The sequence below is a fragment of the Salvelinus alpinus genome, chromosome 14 (assembly GCF_045679555.1).
Source record: "Salvelinus alpinus chromosome 14, SLU_Salpinus.1, whole genome shotgun sequence".
NCBI classification, from domain to species: domain Eukaryota; kingdom Metazoa; phylum Chordata; class Actinopteri; order Salmoniformes; family Salmonidae; genus Salvelinus; species Salvelinus alpinus.
Genome location: NC_092099.1, coordinates 4,721,970 through 4,745,048, shown reverse-complemented (window position 1 = coordinate 4,745,048; position 23,079 = coordinate 4,721,970). Strand labels below are relative to the sequence as shown.

At 43.6% G+C, this 23,079-nt stretch overlaps 1 protein-coding gene across 7 annotated transcripts in view; it reads right to left on the bottom strand.

Annotated features, from left to right (window-relative positions):
* Positions 1-23,079, bottom strand: part of nalcn (sodium leak channel, non-selective) — a 294,913-nt gene that overhangs the window by 10,073 nt on the left and 261,761 nt on the right. For all 7 annotated transcript variants that reach the window (XM_071341958.1, XM_071341956.1, XM_071341957.1 and 4 more), the window contains 13 exons: positions 14,159-14,290; positions 12,821-12,988; positions 11,917-12,021; positions 11,540-11,646; positions 11,264-11,384; positions 10,966-11,064; positions 10,596-10,689; positions 7,480-7,586; positions 6,501-6,575; positions 6,232-6,351; positions 5,962-6,030; positions 5,534-5,682; positions 4,998-5,091 (listed from right to left, as the gene is read on the bottom strand). In XM_071341958.1, the coding sequence (XP_071198059.1) occupies positions 4,998-5,091; positions 5,534-5,682; positions 5,962-6,030; positions 6,232-6,351; positions 6,501-6,575; positions 7,480-7,586; positions 10,596-10,689; positions 10,966-11,064; positions 11,264-11,384; positions 11,540-11,646; positions 11,917-12,021; positions 12,821-12,988; positions 14,159-14,290 (1,440 nt within the window). The remainder of the gene's footprint in view (positions 1-4,997; positions 5,092-5,533; positions 5,683-5,961; positions 6,031-6,231; positions 6,352-6,500; positions 6,576-7,479; positions 7,587-10,595; positions 10,690-10,965; positions 11,065-11,263; positions 11,385-11,539; positions 11,647-11,916; positions 12,022-12,820; positions 12,989-14,158; positions 14,291-23,079) is intronic.

Sequence of the window (23,079 nt, the reverse complement as noted above, 5' to 3'; positions counted from 1 at the left end):
AACGTGCTCAATTTCCACATAATATATTACAGGATTAAGTTGTGGTTTAGTGTTTAGTGAATGATTTGTCCCAAATACAATGCTTTTAGTTTTTGAAATGTTTAGGACCCTTGCCACCCACTCTGAAACTAACTGCAGCTCTTTGTTAACCTGGGCAATTGTTTTGCATTTTCTTGGATGCTTGATTGTTTGAATTGCTTTACTGGGAAGCATTGCAGAAGTAGACATGCTCATGTTATTTATATTAGTGCAGGGTGAGCTGCGCACAGTGGACTTCCTACTAGGGCACACCGCCTCAGTGCTAAGAGTATAACTCTGGTTCATAGGCACCTGATTACTGCACACAATAGCTGCAGGATCAGCAGAGGCATTCAGGGCAGTCTGAAAAATCTAATCAAATGTTATTTGTCACATGCACTGAATACAACAGGTGTAGACCTGACAGTGAAATGCTTACTTACAATGCCTTAACCAACAATGCAGTTTTAAGAAAAATAAGTGTTAAGTAAAAAATAGAGAAGTAAAACATTTAAATAATTAAAGAACAGCAGTAAAATAATAGTTGCGAGGCTATATACAGGGGGTACTGGTAGAGAGTCAATGTGTGGGGCACAGGTTAGTTGAGGCAATATGTACATGTAGGTAGAGTTAAAGTGACTATGCATAGATAATAAACAGAAAGTAGCATCAGCATAATATAGGAGGGGGGGGGGTTAACACAAATAGTCTGGGTAGCCATTTGATTAGCTGTTCAGGAGTCTTATGGCTTGGGGGTAGAAGCATTTAAGAAGCCTTTTGGACCTAGACTTGTCACTCCGGTACCGCTTGCCATGCGGTAGCACGAGAACAGTCTATGACTAGGGTGGCTGGAGTCTTTGACAATTTTTAGGGCCTTCCTCTGACACCGTCTGGTATAGAGGTCCTGGACGGCAGGAAGCTTGGCCCCAATGATGTACTGGTCCGTACACACTGTAGGTCCTTGCGGTCGGAGGCCGAGCAGTTGCCATACCAGGCAGTGATGCAACCAGTCAGGATGCTCTCGATGGTGCAACTGTAGAACTTTTTGAGGATGAGGACCCATGCAAAATCTTTTTAGTCTCCTGAGTGGGAATAGGAATGGTCGTGCCCTCTTCACAACTATCTTTGTGTGCTTGGACCATGATAGTTTGTGGGTGATTTGGACACCAAAGAACTTGAAGCTCTCAACCTGCTCCACTACAGCCCCGTCGATGAGAATGGGGGCGTGCTTGATCCTCCTTTTCCTGTAGTACACAATCATCTCCTTCCTCTTGATCACTTTGAGGGAGAGGTTGTTATTCTGGCACCACACGGCCAGGTTTCTGACCTCCTCCTTATAGGTTGTCTCATCGTTGATCAGGCCTACCACTGTTGTGTTGTCGGCAAACTTAATGATGGTGTTGGAGTCGTGCCTGGCCATGCAGTCATGAGTGAACAGGGAGTACCGGAGGGGACTGAGAACGCACCCCTGAGGGACCCCCGTGTTGAGGATCAGTGTGGCAGATGTGTTGTTACCTACCCTTAACACCTGGGGGGTGGCTCATCAGGAAGTCCAGGATCCAGTTGCAGAGGGAGGTGTTTAGTCCCAGGGTCGTAAGCTTAGTGATGAGCTTTGAGGGCACTATGGTATTGAACACTGAGCTGTAGTCAATGAATAACATTGCACGTCCTGGTAATCTGTCTGGCCCTGCGGCCTTGTGAATGTTGACCTGTTTAAAGGTCTTACTCACATCGGCTATGGACAGCGTGATCACACAGTCGTCTGGACCAGCTGATGCTCTCAAGCATGTTTCAGTGTTGCTTGCCTCGAAGTGAGAATAGAAGTAATTTAGATTGTCTGGTAGGCTCTTGTCACTGGGCAGTTCGCGGTTGTGCTTCCCTTTGTAGTCTGTAATAGTTTGCAAGTCCTGCCACATCCGACGAGCATCGGAGCCGGTGTAGTACGATTCAATCTTAGTCCTGTATTGATGCTTTGCCTGTTTGATGGTTCGTCGGAGGGCATAGAGGGATGTCTTATAAGTGTCCGGGTTAGAGTCCCGCTCCTTGAAAGAGGCAGCTCTACCCTTTAGCTCAGCGCGAATGTTGCCTGTAATCCATGGCTTCTTGTTGGGGTACGTACGTACAGTCACTGTTGTGACGACGTAATCGCTGCTCTTGTTGATGAAGCCAGTGACTGATGTGGTGCACTCCTCAATGCCATCGGAAGAATCCCGGAACATATTCCAGTCTGTGCTAGCAAAACAGTCCTGTAGCTTAGCATCAGCTTCATCTGACCACTGAGTCACTGGTGTTTCCTGCTTTAGTTTTTGCTTGTACACATGCATCAGGAAGATATAATTATTGTCAGATTTGTCAAATGGAGGGTGAGGGAGAGCTTGTATGCGTCTCTGTGTGTGGAGTAAAGGTGGTCTAGAGGTGGTCTTTTCCCCTCTGTTTGCACATTTAACATGCTGGTAGAAATTAGGTAAAAAGGATTTAAGTTTCCCCGCATTAACGTCCCCGGCCACTAGGAGCTCCGCCTCTGGGTGAGCGTTTTCCTGTTTGCTTGTGGCCTAATGTAGCTCATTGAGTGCGGTTTTAGTGCAAGCATCGGTTTGTGGTGGTAAATAGACAGCTACGAAAAATATAGACAAAAACTCTCTAAATGGTGTGGTCTACAGCTTATCATGAGATACTCTACTTCAGGTGAGCAAAACCTCGAGACTTCCTTAATATTAGATTTCGTGCACCAGCTAATGTTTACAAATATACACAGACCGCCATCCCTTGTCTTACCGGAGGCGGCTGTTGTATCTTGCTGATGCCGCGTAAACCACGCCAGCTGTATGTTATTCATGTCGTCGTTTAGCCACAACTCGGTGAAACATAAGATATTACAGTTTTTTATGTCCCGTTGGCAGGATATTCATGATTGTAGCTCGTCTATTTTGTTATCCAATGATTGTACGTTGTCTAATAGGACTGATGGTAGAGGCAGATTACTCACTCTCCGTTGGATCCTTACAAGGCACCCCAACCTACGTCCCCGATATCTCCGTCTCTTTCTTATGCGAATTTCTGAGATTTTCAGTCCTGATATCTAGAAGCTCTTTTCAGTCATAAGAGACAGTGGCAGAAACATTATGTAAAAAAATAAGTTACAAATAACACAGAAAAACACACAATTGGTTGGAGGGACATAAGTTAGGTTACTTACATTGTGTCTACCAATGCCCCTGGGCTAATGTACATTTTCTAAAGTATTATGACAAGTCAGCGACACAATGGTAGGAATTAACTGAGTTGGGCCTGGGTAATTGGTAAATTATTGTCTCAACGCAGCCTTATAATGATGTGAAAGGATCCAGGAACCCAAATGATTTGGGTGGATCCCATCCTATTTATAAAACGTGTTTCGTTTCCAAAAGATATTGAAATTGTCAACAAAAGTGACACCCATTGAGCTGCAATAATCATGTATTCAGTTGTGAAGAGAAAGAATCCTGCTAAAGCGTTCAATGGCACGATTCAGAGAGGGCACAGGGCCAGATATGATGGGTCTTCAATTAGTGTCTGGCAGAGAGTCAATCAGTTCTTTAAAATCCAGTTTCAACTGTTCAGAGCTGCCCTTAATAATGTCATTAAAACCCACATGGACTACGATAGAATCAATTTCCATGCACTGGTGTAGAACATTCGGGAGCAGCTGAGTAATGTCATTTACTCGAGCTCCGGGATAGGACAGTGTTTTTGCACCAGGAACAGTCACATTTCTTACCATGGAGCTAACCAAAATCGCGTCTGGCGAGAAGGATGAGGAAATTCGCCCACTCCCACACTTCACAGGATCCGGAGAACCTTTTAAGGACGGGCGAAATGCAGGATAACTTGAGCCCGTAGCTCCTGGCGTCTGGTGCAGGCCTTTGACAGATGGAGAAGCCCCACATGATCCAGAGCAGGGACGGAAGGTTGCCGATGTTAACTTCAAAGTCGTAGTGGAAAGAGTTGGCACAGCGGACGCAGACACAGGTACCCCCAGCGACAAGTTACGGGAAGATCAGGCTCCAAAGTCGCAAAACTATAAATTGTTTGTATCTGCTCCGGGCCACTCGTTGGGAATGTATCCTGCTTTGCGGGAGGCCGCTGTCTTCGGAATCCACGGCTCGTGACATGCGACCATCATTGATTGGCATGGTCCTCTTGCTGTGCTCCTTCGACTCCACTATCAGATGGGGGAGGAGAGGGAGCCGATGGCTCCCCTGGTGAACTTCGGGTAACACCGGCCAGTCAGACAACGACAAACGTCAAGGCAGAGACACATCCAACAAGCAGCTTTCAACCTGTCTATTAAGTGGGATGATGCTCTAGATCGACATGTACAACAGACAGTGTGTTCCAGTTCCCGCCAATATCCAGCAATTGAAGAGGAGTGGGACAACATTCCACAGGCCACAATCAACAGCCTGATCAACTCTATGCGAAGGAGGTGTGCCGCTCTGCATGAGGCAAATGTTGGTCACAACAGATACTGACTGTTTTTTATATCGACGCCCCTACCTTTTTCATATCTGTATTCCCAGTCATGTGACATCCATAGATTAGGGCCTAATGAATTTATTTCAATTGAATGATTTCCTTATATGAATGTAATGCAGTAAAAACGTTGAAATTGTTGCATGTTGCGTTTATATTGTTCAGTGTACATTGTATTATATCTATATCGAGCAGACATATAAACTGAACAATAAAAAATAAAAAACCTCTCGAGTCATGAACTTTGGTTTGTTTACTTGAAATAATACTGTAACAGTATATCCCTTTTTTCCCGAAGAAGTCTATGTTGAGAAATGCCTCTTTTTCTACATGGTTACCATTTAGACCTGACTTTGTCTTGTGCTTTTTACGTATTACACTACGCTTTCTGTTTTGTACGTCTTGACTAGTTTCCCCTGAAGACGCTGCCGTGTACATATGAAAAAATGAAATAGACCAGCTCTTACCATGCAGTCATGCATGATCTTATTCCAGTCTTCCCCAGTGACAATACGGAACAGAACCGTGATGGCCTTGCCTGCCGTGGAGAAGTTAGCATGCCTGTCATTGAGAAAAAAATGTAAACAAATAAAGTAGCTCACACACACACACACACACACACATACTTTAGAGAGAATGAGTCAACGGTGTGGCTGCAGACTTGTCAAACTCCCACCATTTCTCCACTAGAGGACGCTGTGATGGTACCACAAACCGAATGAGTGACACTTGCTCTTCACATCTCTACAGTAATCAGAGAGCTAACCATGTGGAAGATAGGATAAATGATGACGAGAAAGGAGAATGAGAGGGGAGCAGAGTCGGGGAAATGAAAGGAGAGGTGAAAGGTAAAAAGGAAGAAAGGAAGGAGGAAGACTAGGAGGAATGGGAAGAAGAGTTGAAGTTAGGAAAGAGACAGAGGACAAGGAATAAGTGTGAAAGAGGTAAAAAAAAAAAAAGGGGATAAAAACAGAAAGGAAAGAAAGGGGAATAAGCCACTCGCCTGTTGATGTTCTCTCCGTATTTGACGGTTCCGAATAGGACGACTCCAGCGAAGGCGTAGCAGAGGAGGAGGAGGAACATTCCCACGATGATGAAGAAGCTTTTATACATACTGACCACGACGGTCAGCAGTAGCATCTTCAGAGTCACCTACAGACAGATTATAGCATTAAAGAGACCGCCCAGCGGGCAAAATGGTTACAGGAGTTTTGTTATCCCCTGTTTTAGCAACCAGCAACAACAACAAAAAAACTGAGGTTGTAACAGATGGTTGTAATTTTAGTTATATGATGTATTCAACCAGAAAAACAGTTTACAACTCTAAATTGTTTTTTTGCCTGCTGGGTAAGCTAGTAAATAGGGAAAAAATATTTTTAACAGTTTCGTTCTGTAATAAGTTCCATTAGGCTTACAGTGGGCTATACTTACATGCTTCCCACAGATGGTGAAGAACCTGAAGACGATCACACAGGTGCCCATCATGTAAGTATATGCATTCTGCAGGAGAACACTGTGATCAGCCATTTACTAATTATACACTAATCTTCACAATATATTTAGTCATAACTCGAAAGAAGTACAGAATAGTTGTTAGAGAATGCACTAGTTCCAGGAAAGAACAAGTGTTGTAAAGAATAGCTTGTATATCTGTATTTATACTGTGTGTGTGTGTGTGTGTGTGTGTGTGTGTCCCCTCACCAGTAGAGCAAAGTGCAAGACTATCCAGATGACTCCCAGTATTGTCACCAGTAAATCGTAGCGGTTCCGTCTGCTCTGCCAGTACCCCGCCGGGGACATAGCTATGAACTTCATCGTCACCTGGTTACCACGACAACAAAATCCATTCGCATTGTAGTCACATTGCTTTTATAATACTCTACATATGTCACACAGGGCAATCCTGCCTTGAGATCCATGTGCATAGTATTCCATGCAAATGTCCCATTGACATGCACCCAGACTCTTACCTCTAACACAAAGATAATGGTGAAGACCACTGACATGGTAGCAAGTGGCATTGTTACTGGGTCATCTACGTCCCACTGAAACACACACATTTCACATAAAAGCTGACGTTGAGCACAATCCAGCACCACTCTTAAATCTCCCTCTTTAAGCTCAACTTAATTGATAGTATATAGTGATGCACGGGTTGAAATTCATCGCGTTTATTGAGGCTAGCGTCACTTAAAATACACTGAGTGTACAAAACATTAGGAACACCGTCCTAATATTGAGATGCGCACCCTTTTGCCCTCGGAACAGACTCAATTAGTTGGGTTAGGGACTCTACAAGGTGTCGAAAGCGTTCCACAGGGATGCTGGCCCATGTTGACTCAAATGCTTCCCACAGTTGTGTCAAGTTGGCTGGATGTCCTTTGGGTGGTGGACCATTCTTGATACACACGAGAAACTGTTGACTGTGAAAAACCCAGCAGTGTTGCAGTTCTTGTTGCAAACCGGTGACCTGGCACCTACTATCATACCCCGTTCAAAGGCAGTTTAATATTTTGTCTTGCCCATTCACCCTCTAAATGGCACACATATACAATCCATGTCTCAATGCTTAAACATTTAACCTGTCTCCTCCCCTTCATCTACACTGATTGAAGTGGATTTAATAAGTGACATCAATAAGGGATCATAGCTTTCCCTGGATTCACCTGGTCAGTCTATGTCATGGAAAGAGCAGGTGTTCCTAATGTTTTCTACACTCAGTGTAGACGCCCCTTTTTTAAATTATTGATTCAAAATTTCAGTTTACTTCTTGAATTGACTGACTTCAACTTGAATTGATTGCAACCTTGATTTTCACTGTATTACATCGGGCCGAGGGGTCCGGGTCAATTCTGTGAAATTGCGGATGGGTGTACTGCAGGTAAGAAAATAGCTGAGCAACACATCGCTAGTAGATAGAAAATGTATGTCTACATCAGACAGCCTCACCTTGACAGACAGCAGCACTGACTGGGCCAAAACCAGCACAGCGATACCCCGTTTGAAGAAGGGGTGCTGAGTGATGTCATACATCTTGGCACGGAACCCTGCATTCTCTGTCGGGGGGGAGAGGAGTGAGGATCAACACCAGACCAGACCCAACCAGCAGGGTGAATCCCAATAGCCTAAATCCTTTCCTCATCACCTTTCCTTAGGAGATGATTATGATGTTTTCCACTATAGATGGAGCTCATTCTATAGCTGTGTAACTGAATGTTTTCTAGACCCGAGCCACATTCAGTAAGCAAAACGTGGAACATTGCAGATAGACATGTCATGAATAAAACTGACATGCTTCCTTATTCTATGTCAGAGACGCATATTTACTCCACAGTGAGTATTTCTATCTCGACATTCCACAACATTGTGCCCTGCAGAACCCAAGTACCCCCAGCTATTTCACTGATACAATTAGTAAGAGAAAACAGAAATCAGACAGATTGCCTATGTTTATGTTGGACTATAAGGTTGCTGGCACACACGCGCATGGCCATGCTTCCTGGCTCAGTCACACACGCATGCACACAAACAGGTGAGTATTTCTCGATGTGCGAGTCGGTGTGTGTCAGATTATGTCCTCCTTACATTACCCGTTTTTTTCTATCCAGTATCATAAATAACATCCTACGACCAGCGACTTATCAACTTTTACAGCCAGCAATAATATTACTTGGAAACCAACAAAAATCTTAAAATTGGATTCAGGGCTGCAATGGGAGAAAAAAATATTTCCAATCTTCTTGGAATAAGATCTACAGCTTGTCAGTACAGGTCTTATCTTAGTTCATTTAAAAATATGAGTCTCATACGCAGGGCCGGATTAAGAAATCATAGGCCTCTTTCCCGGCACACCATCCTTTTTGCAAACAAATCCGTGCACCAAGATACATCTCGATGTGTGGTGAATTTTCTGTTGAAGGAAAAGCCCTTTCTAATAAAGCCATAATAACATTTGCAATGTGGCTTAGGCTACAGTTGAGCAGAGGCGTTTTTAGGACTTGCACACATTTTTTAACAGTGAGAGCGGGCTCCTGTGGTTGGATAAAAACATATTAAAATAAATAATGATGTTAAATACTATATTAAAATAAATAATAATGATGTTACTGGCCCAGTAACATTCATTTATTATGTACCTTATAAAAAAAATATATATTAATCAGTTACCCAATCAAGGCAGGGCCCCCCAGTTACCAACGTGGACCCCTACATCATCTCCTAATCTGATGATTATACAGTATATATAAAATAATAAAACTTTTTTTATTTTTATTGATGCCTGGTCCCTGCTCATATGCTTGACTTTGAAACATTGGCACCAAATAACACAGGGGAAAAAATCCTACTGTAAATCATTGTTAATACTTAATGTGTTACTGCTCATAGTCTCCTGAGTTAACAGCACAAGCATGTTAGCCTCATCATTGCTTTAAGAGCAGTCTCATCATCTCTTTTCTATGCTGTATATAACTAATGAAAGGTCATTCATAACAGGTGGATGTGAGTACCTGGTAGGCAAAATGAGACCTGTATGTACTGTGTACCTGAGCTAACACTAGCTCAGCCCAAGCCCCAGTAAACACTAGCCCAGCCCCAGTAAACACTAGCTCAGCCCCAGTAAAAACTAGCTCAGCCCAAACCCCAGTAAACACTAGCCCAGCCCAAGTACCAATACACACTACCCCAGCCCCAGTAAACACTAGTCCAGCCCCAGTAAACACCAGCCAAGCCCCAGTAAACACTAACCCAGCCCCAGTAAACACTAGCCCAGCCCCAGTAAACACTAGCCAAGCCCCAGTAAACACTAGCCCAGCCCCAGTAAACACTAGCCCAGCCCCAGTAAACACTAGCCCAGACCCAGACCCAGTAAACACTAGCCCAGCCCAAGTACCACTAAACGCTAGCCCAGCACCAGTAAACACTAGTCCAGCCCCAGTAAACACTAGCCCAGCCCCAGTAAACGTTAGCCCAGCATCAGACCAAGTAAACACTAGCCCAGCCCCAGTAAACGCTAGCCCAGCCCCAGTAAACGTTAGCCCAGCACCAGACCAAGTAAACACTAGCCCAGCCCCAGTAAACGCTAGCCCAGCACCAGACCCAGTAAACGCTAGCCCAGCCCCAGTAAACGTTAGCCCAGCACCAGACCAAGTAAACACTAGCCCAGCCCCAGTAAACGCTAGCCCAGCACCAGACCCAGTAAACGCTAGCCCAGCCCCAGTAAACACTAGCCCAGCACCAGACACAGTAAACGCTAGTCCAGACCCAGTAAACGCTAGCCCAGCCCCAGTAAACACTAGTCCAGCCCCAGTAAACACTAGCCCCAGCCACAGTAAACACTAGCCCAGACCCAGAAAACACTAGCCCAGCCCTTATTCTGCAGCCTCAACCAATGCTAGCCCATCCCCAGCCCAGTATAACCCAGCATCTCAATCAACCAATAGATTTTAACAGCAAGATTGATCAGCTGCCTCTCTACCGCAATGCTGAGTTTGCAGAATGCAAACACTTCTGAATAGAGAGGAGGAACCGGAAACGATTTGGCTAAGCGAGCCTCCCTCAGCTCCCTAACACCGGGTTGAGCTGCACATTGTGAGCAAGTGTGTGTGGGTGAGTGAGTCAGGCCAGAGCCTAAGGTTTTTTGGATGTGGATCAGAGTGGCGATTAACACAGCAGAGCCGCTGACTAAGACTGAACCATTGATTTTCTCTTTGCTCTGTACTAACTGGCTGTGTGGTGCCTATTCCCTCCGCTGATTCCCATGCACTTCTCCTTTAATTCCCCTGCTCTTCTTGTTCTCACTCCTTCACACATACACCGCTGCAGTTAAAACAGCACAACAAGCTGTGTAGATCAGTCTGTGTATCACCATGCTGAGGATGGTACGGATGAGTTCTGAGCATTTTAATGTCACTAGAGAGTCCGTGATTTAAAACTCTGTCGCTGATCAGAGGAGACAGAGAGCCTATTAGGACACACTAGACAGAGAGATATGAGAAGAGAAGATAGAAGAGAAGAGAGAGAAACAGACATTTTATTTATTCTCTCTCTCACACACACACACACACCTGGGCGTGGGGGGAGGTGGAGAGGCTGGGCAATCTTCAGTCGACTCTTCAGGTCCTCCCACCTCCTCTGGTCCACTGTCAGCAGAGCAGTACCCTGGGGAGGAAGAACACACACACAGGCCCCAGCACAGGTCTTATGACGGCGTTATGAAGGCTTTATGAATCAATTTGAGAGGCATACTAATCATTATTGTCAGGGAGGTGTACAAGGCAGGTCACCGGTGATACAAGTCAGTATTCGAGGCGTACAGTCTCCAGCTACGCCATGCCAGTACTTGATTGTGTTCAACTTTGTTGAAACTGGGAAAAACGCACAGAGCACAGAATCTGAAACAAATTCTTGTTTGAAGGATTGTTTTGTATCTGTTACCTTGTTCTCATTGAAGTTAGCGATGACCACTCCGACAAACAGAGTGAGTCCAATCATACAGCCCAGAAAGACAAACACGTGGATGTAGATACCGTGGATCTGCAGGGAGAGACAAAGGTGTGTCATTATTTCTTACAATGTATGTAGGATCCAGTATTATCATCAACCAGAGAGGGGAAGAGAGAGAGAGAGGAAAAAAAGAGAGAGAGAGAGAGAAGAGAGAGAGAGAGAGAGAGAGAGGAGAGAGAGAGAGAGATAGAGAGTGAGGCCGAGGCAAAGAGACAGTAAAGGTGTGTACCGGTCCGACGCGGTGAATGATGACATCACGGACCTCCACCCAGCCTTTGAGTGACAGGACCTCAAACAAAGCCAGCATGGCATTACCCACATTGTCAAAATTAAAGTTGCGAGGGTTGGCCCTGAAAAAAAAGTATTATAATTAAAACATACTTTATGTAGTGAGTAGATCCATACTTGACACCATCATTACTCATGGTCCTGGAGGGCTACAGTTTGTGCAAGGTTTAGTTCCAGCCCAGCACTATATATGTTTCAGCCAATCCTAATCACTCACCACACTCTTGGCACCCAGAAGCCAGGCTTCTTCTCTCCTGGTCTTAGTTTGAGATTGAGGTTTTTAGACACACTCACGTTGATCCGGAAGATTCCATGGCAGTCCTCCTACAAACAACCAGAGAGCACAGAGAAGTCACTACACCATGCAAATTGAATGGACATATACAGTAGATGGTACGAGATGTCATAATGACACAATGTTCTGATTTAAATCAGATTTTCTGGTTTAATCAATATCAAATAACTACATTACAACAATTTTTTAAAATGAATCCTTTCATTTCAAATAGTACACCCAATATGGCCATTGCTTTGAATGGAAATATCTGCTCTTCTAGGTTTGGAAAATCCATTTTATAAAGAGCTTGGTCGTACCCGAAGGAATACGTGGGGGTCATTGCACTTGGCTAGTTTTCCAGCAAAGAGCTGGACGCCGAAGCTTGCAAACACCAGCATTAGTGTCAGGAGCAGGATGGAGACCTATAACACACACACACACACACACACACACACACACACACACACACACACACACACACACACACACACACACACACACACACACACACACACACACACACACACACACACACACACACACACACACACACACACACACACACACACACACACACACACACACTCAAGTAAAAGGGAAGAATGGAAACCTGTGAGTGTGGGTGTGTGTGTGTGTGTGTGTGTGTGTGTGGTGTGTGTGTGTTAGATCAATAGAAGGGTTATAGACAGCCAGGGCTTTCCCACGCAGTCAAATAGCCTCTGGGCTGCTCGGCAGATCTGTACAGTGTGAGAGAACACAGAGGGCAGGGGAAACCTCACACTCAGCATCTTACAGTAATCTACTGTACAAAGTTAGGTCAAACTTTGTCAAAATAATCACTTCGTGTCGGTGTGTCTCACATGGTGCATTTCCACGACCAGGCTTAGCTCCAGAGTGTGGTCCAAAATGTATCCACAGTGTATACGTGTAAGGTGAAAGTGTATGTGAGTGTTTTTACTAGGTGTGGTTCAACTGTCCACAACGGGCCTGACCCAGAGTTGAGATGAGCGCAGACCACTCGGACTATAGCATAAATCATTCATTGATGTCAATGGAAACTTGAGTTAAGCAGGTGGAGCTCAAGTAAGAATGTTGCTCATTGCGCATGCAATTGTGTATTCATGTGCATGTCTGTCTGTCTGAGTGTGTGTATGCTTACGAGCCTGTGTATGTGTCTCTTAGTGCGTCTCTCCACAAGTGCAAGTTGTGACCACCACTAACCAGGAAAATCTCCTTGAAACCCTTGATGACCTCCCGCACCACCTTCCTCATCTGGGGCACCAGTTTAAAGATGCGTAGGGGGCGAAGACACCTCAGCATCATCAACAGCTGAGCCCCAGACTCCGGCGGCACGTTAGGAGGCAGCCAACACAGGAAGATCAGACTACACTGGAAGAGAGAAAGAAGGAAGGGAGAGAGGGAGGGAGAGGGAAAGGGGGGAGGAAGATGAGAAAGAGAGGTAGAGAGAGGGAAAGGAAGATGATGGAGAGAATGAGAAAGGGGGAGGGAGAGAGAGGGAGTGGGAGAAGGAGGAAGAGGGAGGGAGGGAGGGGGATGTCATTTGGAAACTCAGGTCCTGACCAATCAAACAGTAAAATGACAAAGCCCATCGGACACTCTGCGTTGCCCTTTGCATGCTATACAAAGCTAAGAACACACTCATATAACACCACTAATTTTCACTACACCATCCCACAGGCCCTCTGGCAATTACATTGTCAATTGACACCTATAGAACAAAACTCATTTCGGTAGGTGGAGGCAACAGAGCTAGGCAGGCAGGGAGGTGAGCCCCCCCCCCCATAAGTAATGGTAAGGTAAACACTGGACCACTGTCTGTGTGGAGTGTGCCTGTCAGAGCTATTACAAATCAATTCTCTCCCGTCTCTCATCCAATGATATAATCTATATGCAAATTATATTCCCAAACAAGAAAGGGAAGAGTTGTTTTGAAAGACGGCCTAAAAAAACAAACAGCTCACAATAAACAAGGAAATAAATTATGATCGACGCATTCCGACGAAATGAAGTTGATCGTCAGTCATTAAAAAGCTATCTTCCAAAGTTTCACTGTGTCATCTTCCCGAACTCATTAGCAATAGTGTTAAATCAAACAGAGTCTGCTTATTCTCACGTGAAGAATTGATCTTTTCATTATTCTAACAAAAGGCATATTATGTCCACTCCAAAGTCACACGGAATAGCCTTTATAGGAGACAGAGAGCGAGAAAAGGGGTCTAGAAACATCAAGGTGTATTCCAGAAGGAATTTACTTTACTTGGAAAGCCAGTCAGAGACCTTGCTTTCTTTAGGTATATATCAAAAACATTCTGGAAGACTCTCCCTTTGCAACATTTCCCCTAAGCAGGCAAAACTGGTTGCAATTACATATCGTGATACCTGATGCGTTGTGAGCTTTCTGGCGCAAAATGGCTGCCGTGGCATCACCCAGGTGGGTGCAATATATTGGTGGTGGATGTAGTGAGTTTTCCACATACAATGTACAGTTCTTTGATTATCAGAAAAAAGTGCCATATGAATCCAAATCCGTGTACTTACGAGGTAGATGAAGATGTCCATGACTCCTCCGAAGTCTCTGATGACGGCCGTGGGAGTAAAGAACAGGCCGTCCGCCATGATCTTCAGGTTCAGCTCGATACTCATGAAGATGACAAAGACATACTCTCCTATCTGAAACACACCAGACATTAAGCTCCAACAAATATTTGATTTATTTATTAATTCCACCTTTATGTATTCAGGTTGAAGCCTTGTCCTCATCATCTCTACACTATAAAATCCCCATCAGAGAACCCTTTGAATAACCCTTTTTGGTTGCAGGTACATGGAACCCAAAAGGGGTCTACAAACCAAAAAGGGTTCTGCTATGGGCCCAGCCAAAGAACCCTTTCAGTGTGTAGACCATCATCTCTGGGACCTGGTCCAAGTTAGCAGCACAACAAAGTTGCACAGTATGTAACTCTGTACAATAAGTTGTATCTACTGTTTACTGAACAATAATATAAACGCAACATGCAACAATTGAAAAGATTTTACTGAGTTACTGTTCACATAAAGAAATCTGTCAATTTAACTATATTAATGAAAAATGAACCACGGGAAAAGAGTCCTCCATTTGCTATTTAAGTGCATAGATGACATGTATTTCTTTCCACTGCCTCTGTTTCGAGACAGGTGCATGATAACGGTCCATTCTAAATCAAAACAAATTTCACACATACAGTATATTATTTAGTACAGTACCGGTCAAAAGTTTGGACACACCTACCCATTCAAGGGATTTTCTTTATTTTTACTATTTTCTACATTGTAGAATAATAGTGAAGACAACAAAACTATGTAACAAAAAAAACACATACAGAATCATATATTAACCCATTATTTTTTTAACAAATCTAAATCTATTTTATATTATTCAAAGTAGCCACCCTTTGCCTTGATAACATGCCCAGTTACGCTTGCCTAGTTAAATAAAGGTTAAATAAACATTTTAATAAAATAAAATAAAATAATTTGCACACTCTTGGCATTCTCTCAACCAGCTTCAACTGGAATACTTTTCCAACAGTCATGGAGGAGTTCACACATATGCTGAGCACTTGTTGGCTGCTTTTCCTTCACTCTGCTGTCTGACTCATCCCAAACCATCTCAATTGGGTTGAGGTCGGGGGATCATGGAGGCCAGGTCATCTGATGCAGCACTCCATCACTCTCCTTCTTGATCAAATAGCCCTTACACAGCCTGGAGGTTGTGTAAGACACTGCTGTTGGAACCAACAATCTCAAATTTGGACTCATCAGACTAAAGGACACATTTCCACCGGTCTAATGTCCATTGCTCGTGTTTCTTGGCCCAAGCAAGTCTCTTCTTCTTATTGGTGTCCTTTAGTAGTGGTTTATTTGCAGCAATTAGACCATGAAGGCCTGATTCACGTTCATGTTGAGATGTGTCTGCTACTTGAACTCTTTGAAGCATTTATTTGGGCTGCAATCTGAGGCTGGTAACTCTAATGAACTTATCCTCTGCAGCAGAGGTAACTCTGGATCTTCCTTTCCTGTGGCGGTTGTCACGTGTGCTCCTTCTCCGGCCTCTAGGTCACCAGGCTGCTCGTTATGGCGCACACCTGTCACCATCGTTACGTGCATCAGCGCATTATGACACTCACCTGGACTCCATCACCTCCTTGATTACCTGCCCTATATATGTCACTCCCTTTGGTTCCTTCGCCAGGCGTCATTGTTTCTGTTTCAGTTTCATGTCTGTGCGTTGTTCGTGTGTCTTGTTTTGTATTATGTTTTCAATTATTTATGGAATGATTCACTCCCTGAACTTGCTTCCCGACTCTCAGCGCCCACGTCACAGCGGTCCTAATGAGAGCCAGTTTCATCAGAGCGCTTGATGGTTTTTCGACTGCACTTGAAGAAACTTTAAAAGTTCTTGAAATTCTCCGTATTGACTGACCTTTATATCTTAAAGTAATGATGGACTGTCGTTTCTCTTTGTCTATTTGAGCTGTTCTTGCCATAATATGGACTTGGTCTTTTACCAAATAGGGCTATATTCTGTATACCACCCCTACCTTGTTACAACACAACTGATTGGCTCAAATAATTAAGGAAATAAATTCCACAAATTAATTTTTAACAAGGCACACCTGTTAATTGAAATGCAACCTCATGAATCTAGTTGAGAGAATGCCAAGAGCTGTCATCAAGGCAAAGGGTGGCTACTTTGAATAATCTCAAATATAAAATATATTTTGATTTGTTGAACACTTTTTTGGTTACTACATGATTCCATGTGTTATTTCATAGTTTTGATGTCGTCACTATTATTCTACAATGTAGAAAATAGTGACAATTAGTAGGTGTGTCCAAACATTTGACTAGTACTGTATATGTAAAAACAAGATTAAATCAAGAAAAGTGTGATGGGTGACAATATTAGCCTATCAATTGTGAATTATACACTGCTCAAAAAAATAAAGGGGCCACTAAAATAACACATCCTAGATCTGAATGAATGAAATATTCTTATTAAATACTTTTTTCTTTACATAGTTGAATGTGCTGACAACAAAATCACACAAAAATGATCAATGGAAATCAAATTTATCAACCCATGGAGGGCTGGATTTGGAGTCACACTCAAAATTAAAGTGGAAAACCACACTACAGGCTGATCCAACTTTGATGTAATGTCCTTAAAACAAGTCAAAATGAGGCTCAGTAGTGTGTGTGGCCTCCACGTACCTGTATGACCTCCCTACAACGCCTGGGCATGCTCCTGATGAGGTGTCGGATGGTCTCCTGAGGGATCTCCTCCCAGACCTGGACTAAAGCATCCACCAACTCCTGGACAGTCTGTGGTGCAACGTGGCGTTGGTGGATGGAGCGAGACATGATGTCCCAGATGTGCTCAATTGGATTCAGGTCTGAGGAACAGGCGGGCCAGTCCATAGCATCAATGCCTTCCTCTTGCAGGAACTGCTGACACACTCCAGCCACATGAGGTCTAGCATTGTCTTGCATTAGGAGGAACCCAGGGCCAACCGCACCAGCATATGGTCTCACAAGGGGTCTGAGGATCTCATCTCGGTACCTAATGACAGTCAGGCTACCTCTAGCGAGCACATGGAGGGCTGTGCCGCCCCCCAAAGAAATGCCACCCCACACCATGACTGACCCACCGCCAAACCGGTTATGCTGGAGGATGTTGCAGGCAGCAGAACGTTCTCCACGGCGTCTCCAGACTCTGTCACGTCTGTCACGTGCTCAGTGTGAACCTGCTTTCATCTGTGAAGAGCACAGTGGCGAATTTGCCAATCTTGGTGTTCTCTGGCAAATGCCAAACGTCCTGCACGGTGTTGGGCTGTAAGCACAACCCCCACCTGTGGACGTCGGGCCCTCATACCACCCTCATGGAGTCTGTTTCTGACCGTTTGAGCAGACACATGCACATTTGTGGCCTGCTGGAGGTCATTTTGCAGGGCTCTGGCAGTGCTCCGCCTGCTCCTCCTTGCACAAAGGCGGAGGTAGCGGTCCTGCTGCTGGGTTGTTGCCCTCCTACGGCCTCCTCCACGTCTCCTGATGTACTGGCCTGTCTCCTGGTAGCGCCTCCATGCTCTGGACACTACGCTGACAGACACAGCAAACCTTCTTGCCACAGCTCGCATTGATGTGCCATCCTGGATGAGCTGCACTACCTGAGCCACTTGTGTGGGTTGTAGACTCCGTCTCATGCTACCACTAGAGTGAAAGCACCGCCAGCATTCAAAAGTGACCAAAACATCAGCCAGGAAGCATAGGAACTGAGAAGTGGTCTGTGGTCACCACCTGCAGAACCACTCCTTTATTGGGGGTGTCTTGCTAATTGCCTATAATTTCCACCTGTTGTCTATTCCATTTGCACAACTGCATGTGAAATGTATTGTCAATCAGTGTTGCTTCCTAAGTGGACAGTTTGATTTCACAGAAGTGTGATTGACTTGGAGTTACATTGTGTTGTTTAAGTGTTCCCTTTATTTTTTTGAGCAGTGTATATTATCACTTGTGAATGATATCCAGCTTAAGGCAAGAAACAGTGCATTACCTTTTTTGCAACTTTTTCAAATCATAGTCGTACACCTCATGTAGCCTAGCCCATAGGCCTATATGTTTTGATAAAGTTTCTATCACAACTAAAGAAGCCAAATAACTTGTTAAAATTAAGCACCTTACATCTGCTTTACAACGGGTATAGAGCCTAACTGGCATACCTACACAGTGCGTTTCGAGGTTTGGGATTTTTTTAGGGGGCATTACGGCCACACAAAGGGGGTGCAGCCGAGGAATATCGGGGCATTATCAAGTGATTGTCAAATTGTGAATGAGAGACTGATGAAGTGTGTACAGCTGCAGCCTGCGCAAAAAAACTAAGCAGAGAGCTCATGCCTTTCATGCTTTTTTCAAATCATCAATAGAGTTGCATCATGCAGCCTTAGAATGTAATACAAATCTAAACATATAGCCCAACATTTGTATCACAACTAAAGTTACATAAATAACTCTAAATTAAGTAGCTGTAGCTGTTTCTTTGTTAACAGCTCAACACACAATAGTGCGCACTCCCTCAAATCGTTTGGAGAAAATATCCTTTCTATTTTATTCATCTATGTTCAATTGCATTCATCATACTATAAAATAATAGAAAATAATGCCATGGAATTCTAAGCAAATCTTGTCTGCTAAATGAACTAGTGTAGCCCACATCCATATGGCATAGCCAGATCTGGGCCAAACCTAAGTACAACTCAGAGTATGTTATTCTGTTCTTCTGAAATAGACTACATTTTCTTCATATCATGTTTCTTTAGACCTGTCTAAAATAAATAATGGATTTTTTGTGAAGGTGGAGGCTATATTACATGGATTTATTAGACTTTTTACAATTTAGATGTTCCAAAGGTCTGTATGACTGGCTTGTAGGGAATGTGTTTAAGTTAATTAACGGTAAATTATCATGAGACCGGCAGTTATTTGCGTCACAATCACCCATTGACAAAATGTCATGATTGCCACAGCTCTAGGCATGGATAAGAAAACCAGTCAGTATCTGGTGTGACCACCATTTGATTCATGCAGCGCGACACAACTGTCGATAGACGTAGCTGCAAAATTCACTCTGGCTATCTACTCTGATTTCAGAGCACACTTGTCTAAGTGTGCCAGAGCGCAGAATAACTGACTAATTTACAAATGCTCAACACCCATTGAATATGGCATAACATGTAAACAGCCTAACCAGCTCTGATAGGGTGAGTAAAATGGTCAGAGTGAGCTGTTCTCTCATGTGTCGGGAAGTAGCTACCAAGCTAGTTAATGTTCGCCAGTTAGCTTGGTAGCTTGACTGTTGTTGTTATGTCGGAACGCTCGGATCAAGCCTACTCCTCGGCCAGAGCTGCCAGTGTGCTCTCTGAACGCTCCGAGAGCGGAGCGCTCTGAATTTACGAACTGACAATCTGACAACGCTCTGAGTTTACGAACGCCCAGGGCGCACTCTGGCACCCCAGATTGAATTTACGAATACACCTGTAGTATAAACCAGTCTTTAGTCTTGAAATCTTGTTGTGGTTGTTAAGTACATGGCCTCACTTGTGAATCCTTAAATAAATGGGCGGGGCTTAAGAAAAAGAAGAGCTCTCCAGTAGGTTTACTAAAACATTCAAGGGCCGTTTTCTCAAAAGTGAGTTTACAAGTTTATCAACTATCAAAGCAGAATGACTTTCCCATTGTTCCCAAACTGTAGTGTATGATACCATTTATCTAGCTCTGAGTCTCTACTTTTATCTAATGTAAAAAACACAATTTCAAATTTTGCTACATAAGACAGAATCAAGCCGGTCGGTCATATATTTCCATTAATACATTCCTCCATCCTTCCTCCAACCCACTCATCCATTTATCCATTTGTTTTTCTGTGCATTCTTATGTTTCTCATCTAGCCAGGGGTCACCAACTGGTCGATCTTCAAGACATTCCTAGTCGATCACCAAACATTTCTGTAAAAAAGCCAAAGGCTTGCACTCCTTTCTTTGCTTGGCGCAAGGTGCACTTGATTCAGATGCCTTGCGCACCATCAAAGTGTCCCCATTTTGAACCATTTCATTTGTCTGAAAAGACAAACTCCGTCTACCTGGCGGACCGGGAGATCTGTGGCTAAATCAAGTGCGCCTGTTGAGCTGGCCAATCGGATAGCTCAAATCACCGTGCCTGCAGCTTCCACGACCCTGGCCACAGCAAAGTGAATCTACGTGAGATTTCATAACTTTTAAAACCATGACCAGTTTAGTTGATTTATTTTATTTTTACAGGGACAGTGCACATTAATCAACTTTTCAGTAAAAGTGCCGGTTTTAGCCAACTGGCTAATTTTCAACCGCAGTCCCTGGGAAGGTTATTAAAAACAATTATAATATAGACAATCATTGAGCAGTGATCACACGCAGAGCAACAAAGAACAAGCAAGACATAGCATACAGACAGAGCAACATAGGACAAGCAAGATGTAGCATACAGACTGAGCAACATAGAACAAAAAGCCTCAAGACAAAATTCATAAAAGCAACAAAGTTCCCACACCTCACAAGCGACAGACAACAGACAACATGGAAAGCGGCAATACACAGCTAGGGATTATGTTCACAAATCTGATTGACCTTTAGCCATGTCTTCATGCATTTTGTGAAAGTGTGATATGTGGTGCAGTTATGTGTGTCTCATGGCAATGTATTCCAGACATGGGAAGCTCTCACAGAGAAAGCGGATTTACTAAAGGTGCTTTTCCTTAAGGGAACTATACAGTCACCTCTCATGGCAGACCTTGTGGACCTGCTGCCATATGTTTGGGTTTTCTGTTTAACAAAAATACTGAGTGGAGGGGAAGCCAGGCCATTTAGGATCTTGAATACAAGACATGCGTCGGTGTATTGCACAAGATTTTCCCAACTCAGGAGCTCATGCTTTCTGAGGATGTAACAGTGATGATGGCTATTGGGCTTCCTATCAAGCACTTTGAGAGCCTGTTTGTAGACAGACTGAATAGGTTTTAATGTTGTACAGCAAGCTTGGGCCCAACTAGTCAAGCAGTATGTTAAGTGGGGTAGTATCATAGATTTGAAGTACAGTTTTGCTACCTATGTAGTCAAACAATTTCGTATAAATCGGAAATTAGCTAGGTTGAATTTGGTTATCTGAATTACCTTTTTCACATGCTTTTTAAAAAAGAGGTTGGAATCAAGTATGATGCCAAGGTACTTAAAATCAGATACCACCTGGAGCTTCTCCCCTGACACATAGGCATCTGTCTCAGTAGCATCCGTTGTCCTCTTTGTGAAGAACATGCAAACAGTTTTTTTCACATTGAGATGCAAACATGAGTCACTGAGCCACTTTGTAACCTGGACCATTACAGTAGTGTGTTCTTGTGCAGCTTGTTGTTTGCTCTTTGCATGCACATATATCACTGTATCATCTGCATACATTTGAACTTCAGACCCAGTACAGACAGAAGGCAGATCATTAATGTACAGGCTGAACAGGAAGGGCCCCAGTATTGACCCTTGGGGCACGCCCACATCATAGCTAAGAGTGGGCGACAGCTCATTGCTCACTCTGACACACTGAGTTCTGCCTTCAAGGTGTGATTTCATCTATCTCAAGGCATCGGGGGAAAAGTTGAACTTGGACAATTTTGTGATGAGAATCTCATGGTTAACAGTACCAAAAGCCTTCCTTAGGTCCAGAAACACAGCCCCAATTGTCCATCTTGGACTTCACATTTTCCAGAAGAAAGCAGTTGGCCGTTTCTGTGGAGTGTTTCGCTCTGAAGCCAAACTGCATGGAGTGTAATGTGAAGGGGCTGTTGTTGAGGTGGGCAATCAGTTGTTCTGCTACACACTTTTCAACAACCTTTGACACCACAGGTAGTATACTAATGGGCCTGTAGTTACTCACGTCAGCAGGGTCGCCCGATTTAAAGATTGCCGTTATTATGGCCGACTTCCATACCCTTGAAACACCCCGAGACCAATAGATGTGTTGGTGACCTTAGTAATGGGGCCAATGAGTGACTCTTTGTTGTTTTTAAGAAAGGTAGAGTCCAGCCCAAACACATCTTTGGCTTTAGAGTTCTTTAGTGAGCTAATCACCTTGTTCACCTTTGACTCAGAAACCTCCCTTATGATGAAGACAGGTTGAGTGTCATTTACTAGCACTGAGCCCAAGAAACAAGTGGAGGGGTTCTGTGTCAGTACCCTGACAGAGTCAATAAAGTAGGAATTGAAGGCTATTGCTATTTCGACTGCATCCTGTGTTAGATTGTTATTCACCATGATTTCTAGTCTTTTTGCAGTGTTACTATGGTCTTTCCCTGTTAACTTTTTTAGATTCTCCCAGATCAATTTAGAATTTCCCTTTGCTTCACCAATTATGTTAATAAAAAAGTTTGCCTTGGCCTGTCTGATTTCTTTCATCACCTTATTTCTCAACATGGTAAACCTACGTCTGTCATGCTCTAATTTGGATCTCAGGGCTATTTCTAGAGCATAATCTCGTTCTTTCATTAATTTCCAGATTTCTCCATTTAGCCAAGGAAGAGTGCTCTTTCGGCCAGGTTTGGATTTGATTTTCTTTAGGAAACCATTTATTGTAGTCTGGATTGTGGATAGAAACCTGACTATCAGCTTCCACGTCTGTATAGGACAAGAGATCATTCCAGTTAATTCCCTTAATTGCATTTTCAAAATAGTTTAATTCACTCTTAGGTATTCTTAGTTGATCCGGCTTTCTAACAGTAGAGAGGTTAAACCTGCTCTTAGACAGCTTTCTGGCTATAAGTGTCAGATTATAGCTGCAATGAACTTGTATTATTATTAGCAGCTCGTCGTGTTTATTTTAATATCGAGGAATATTTAACTTTC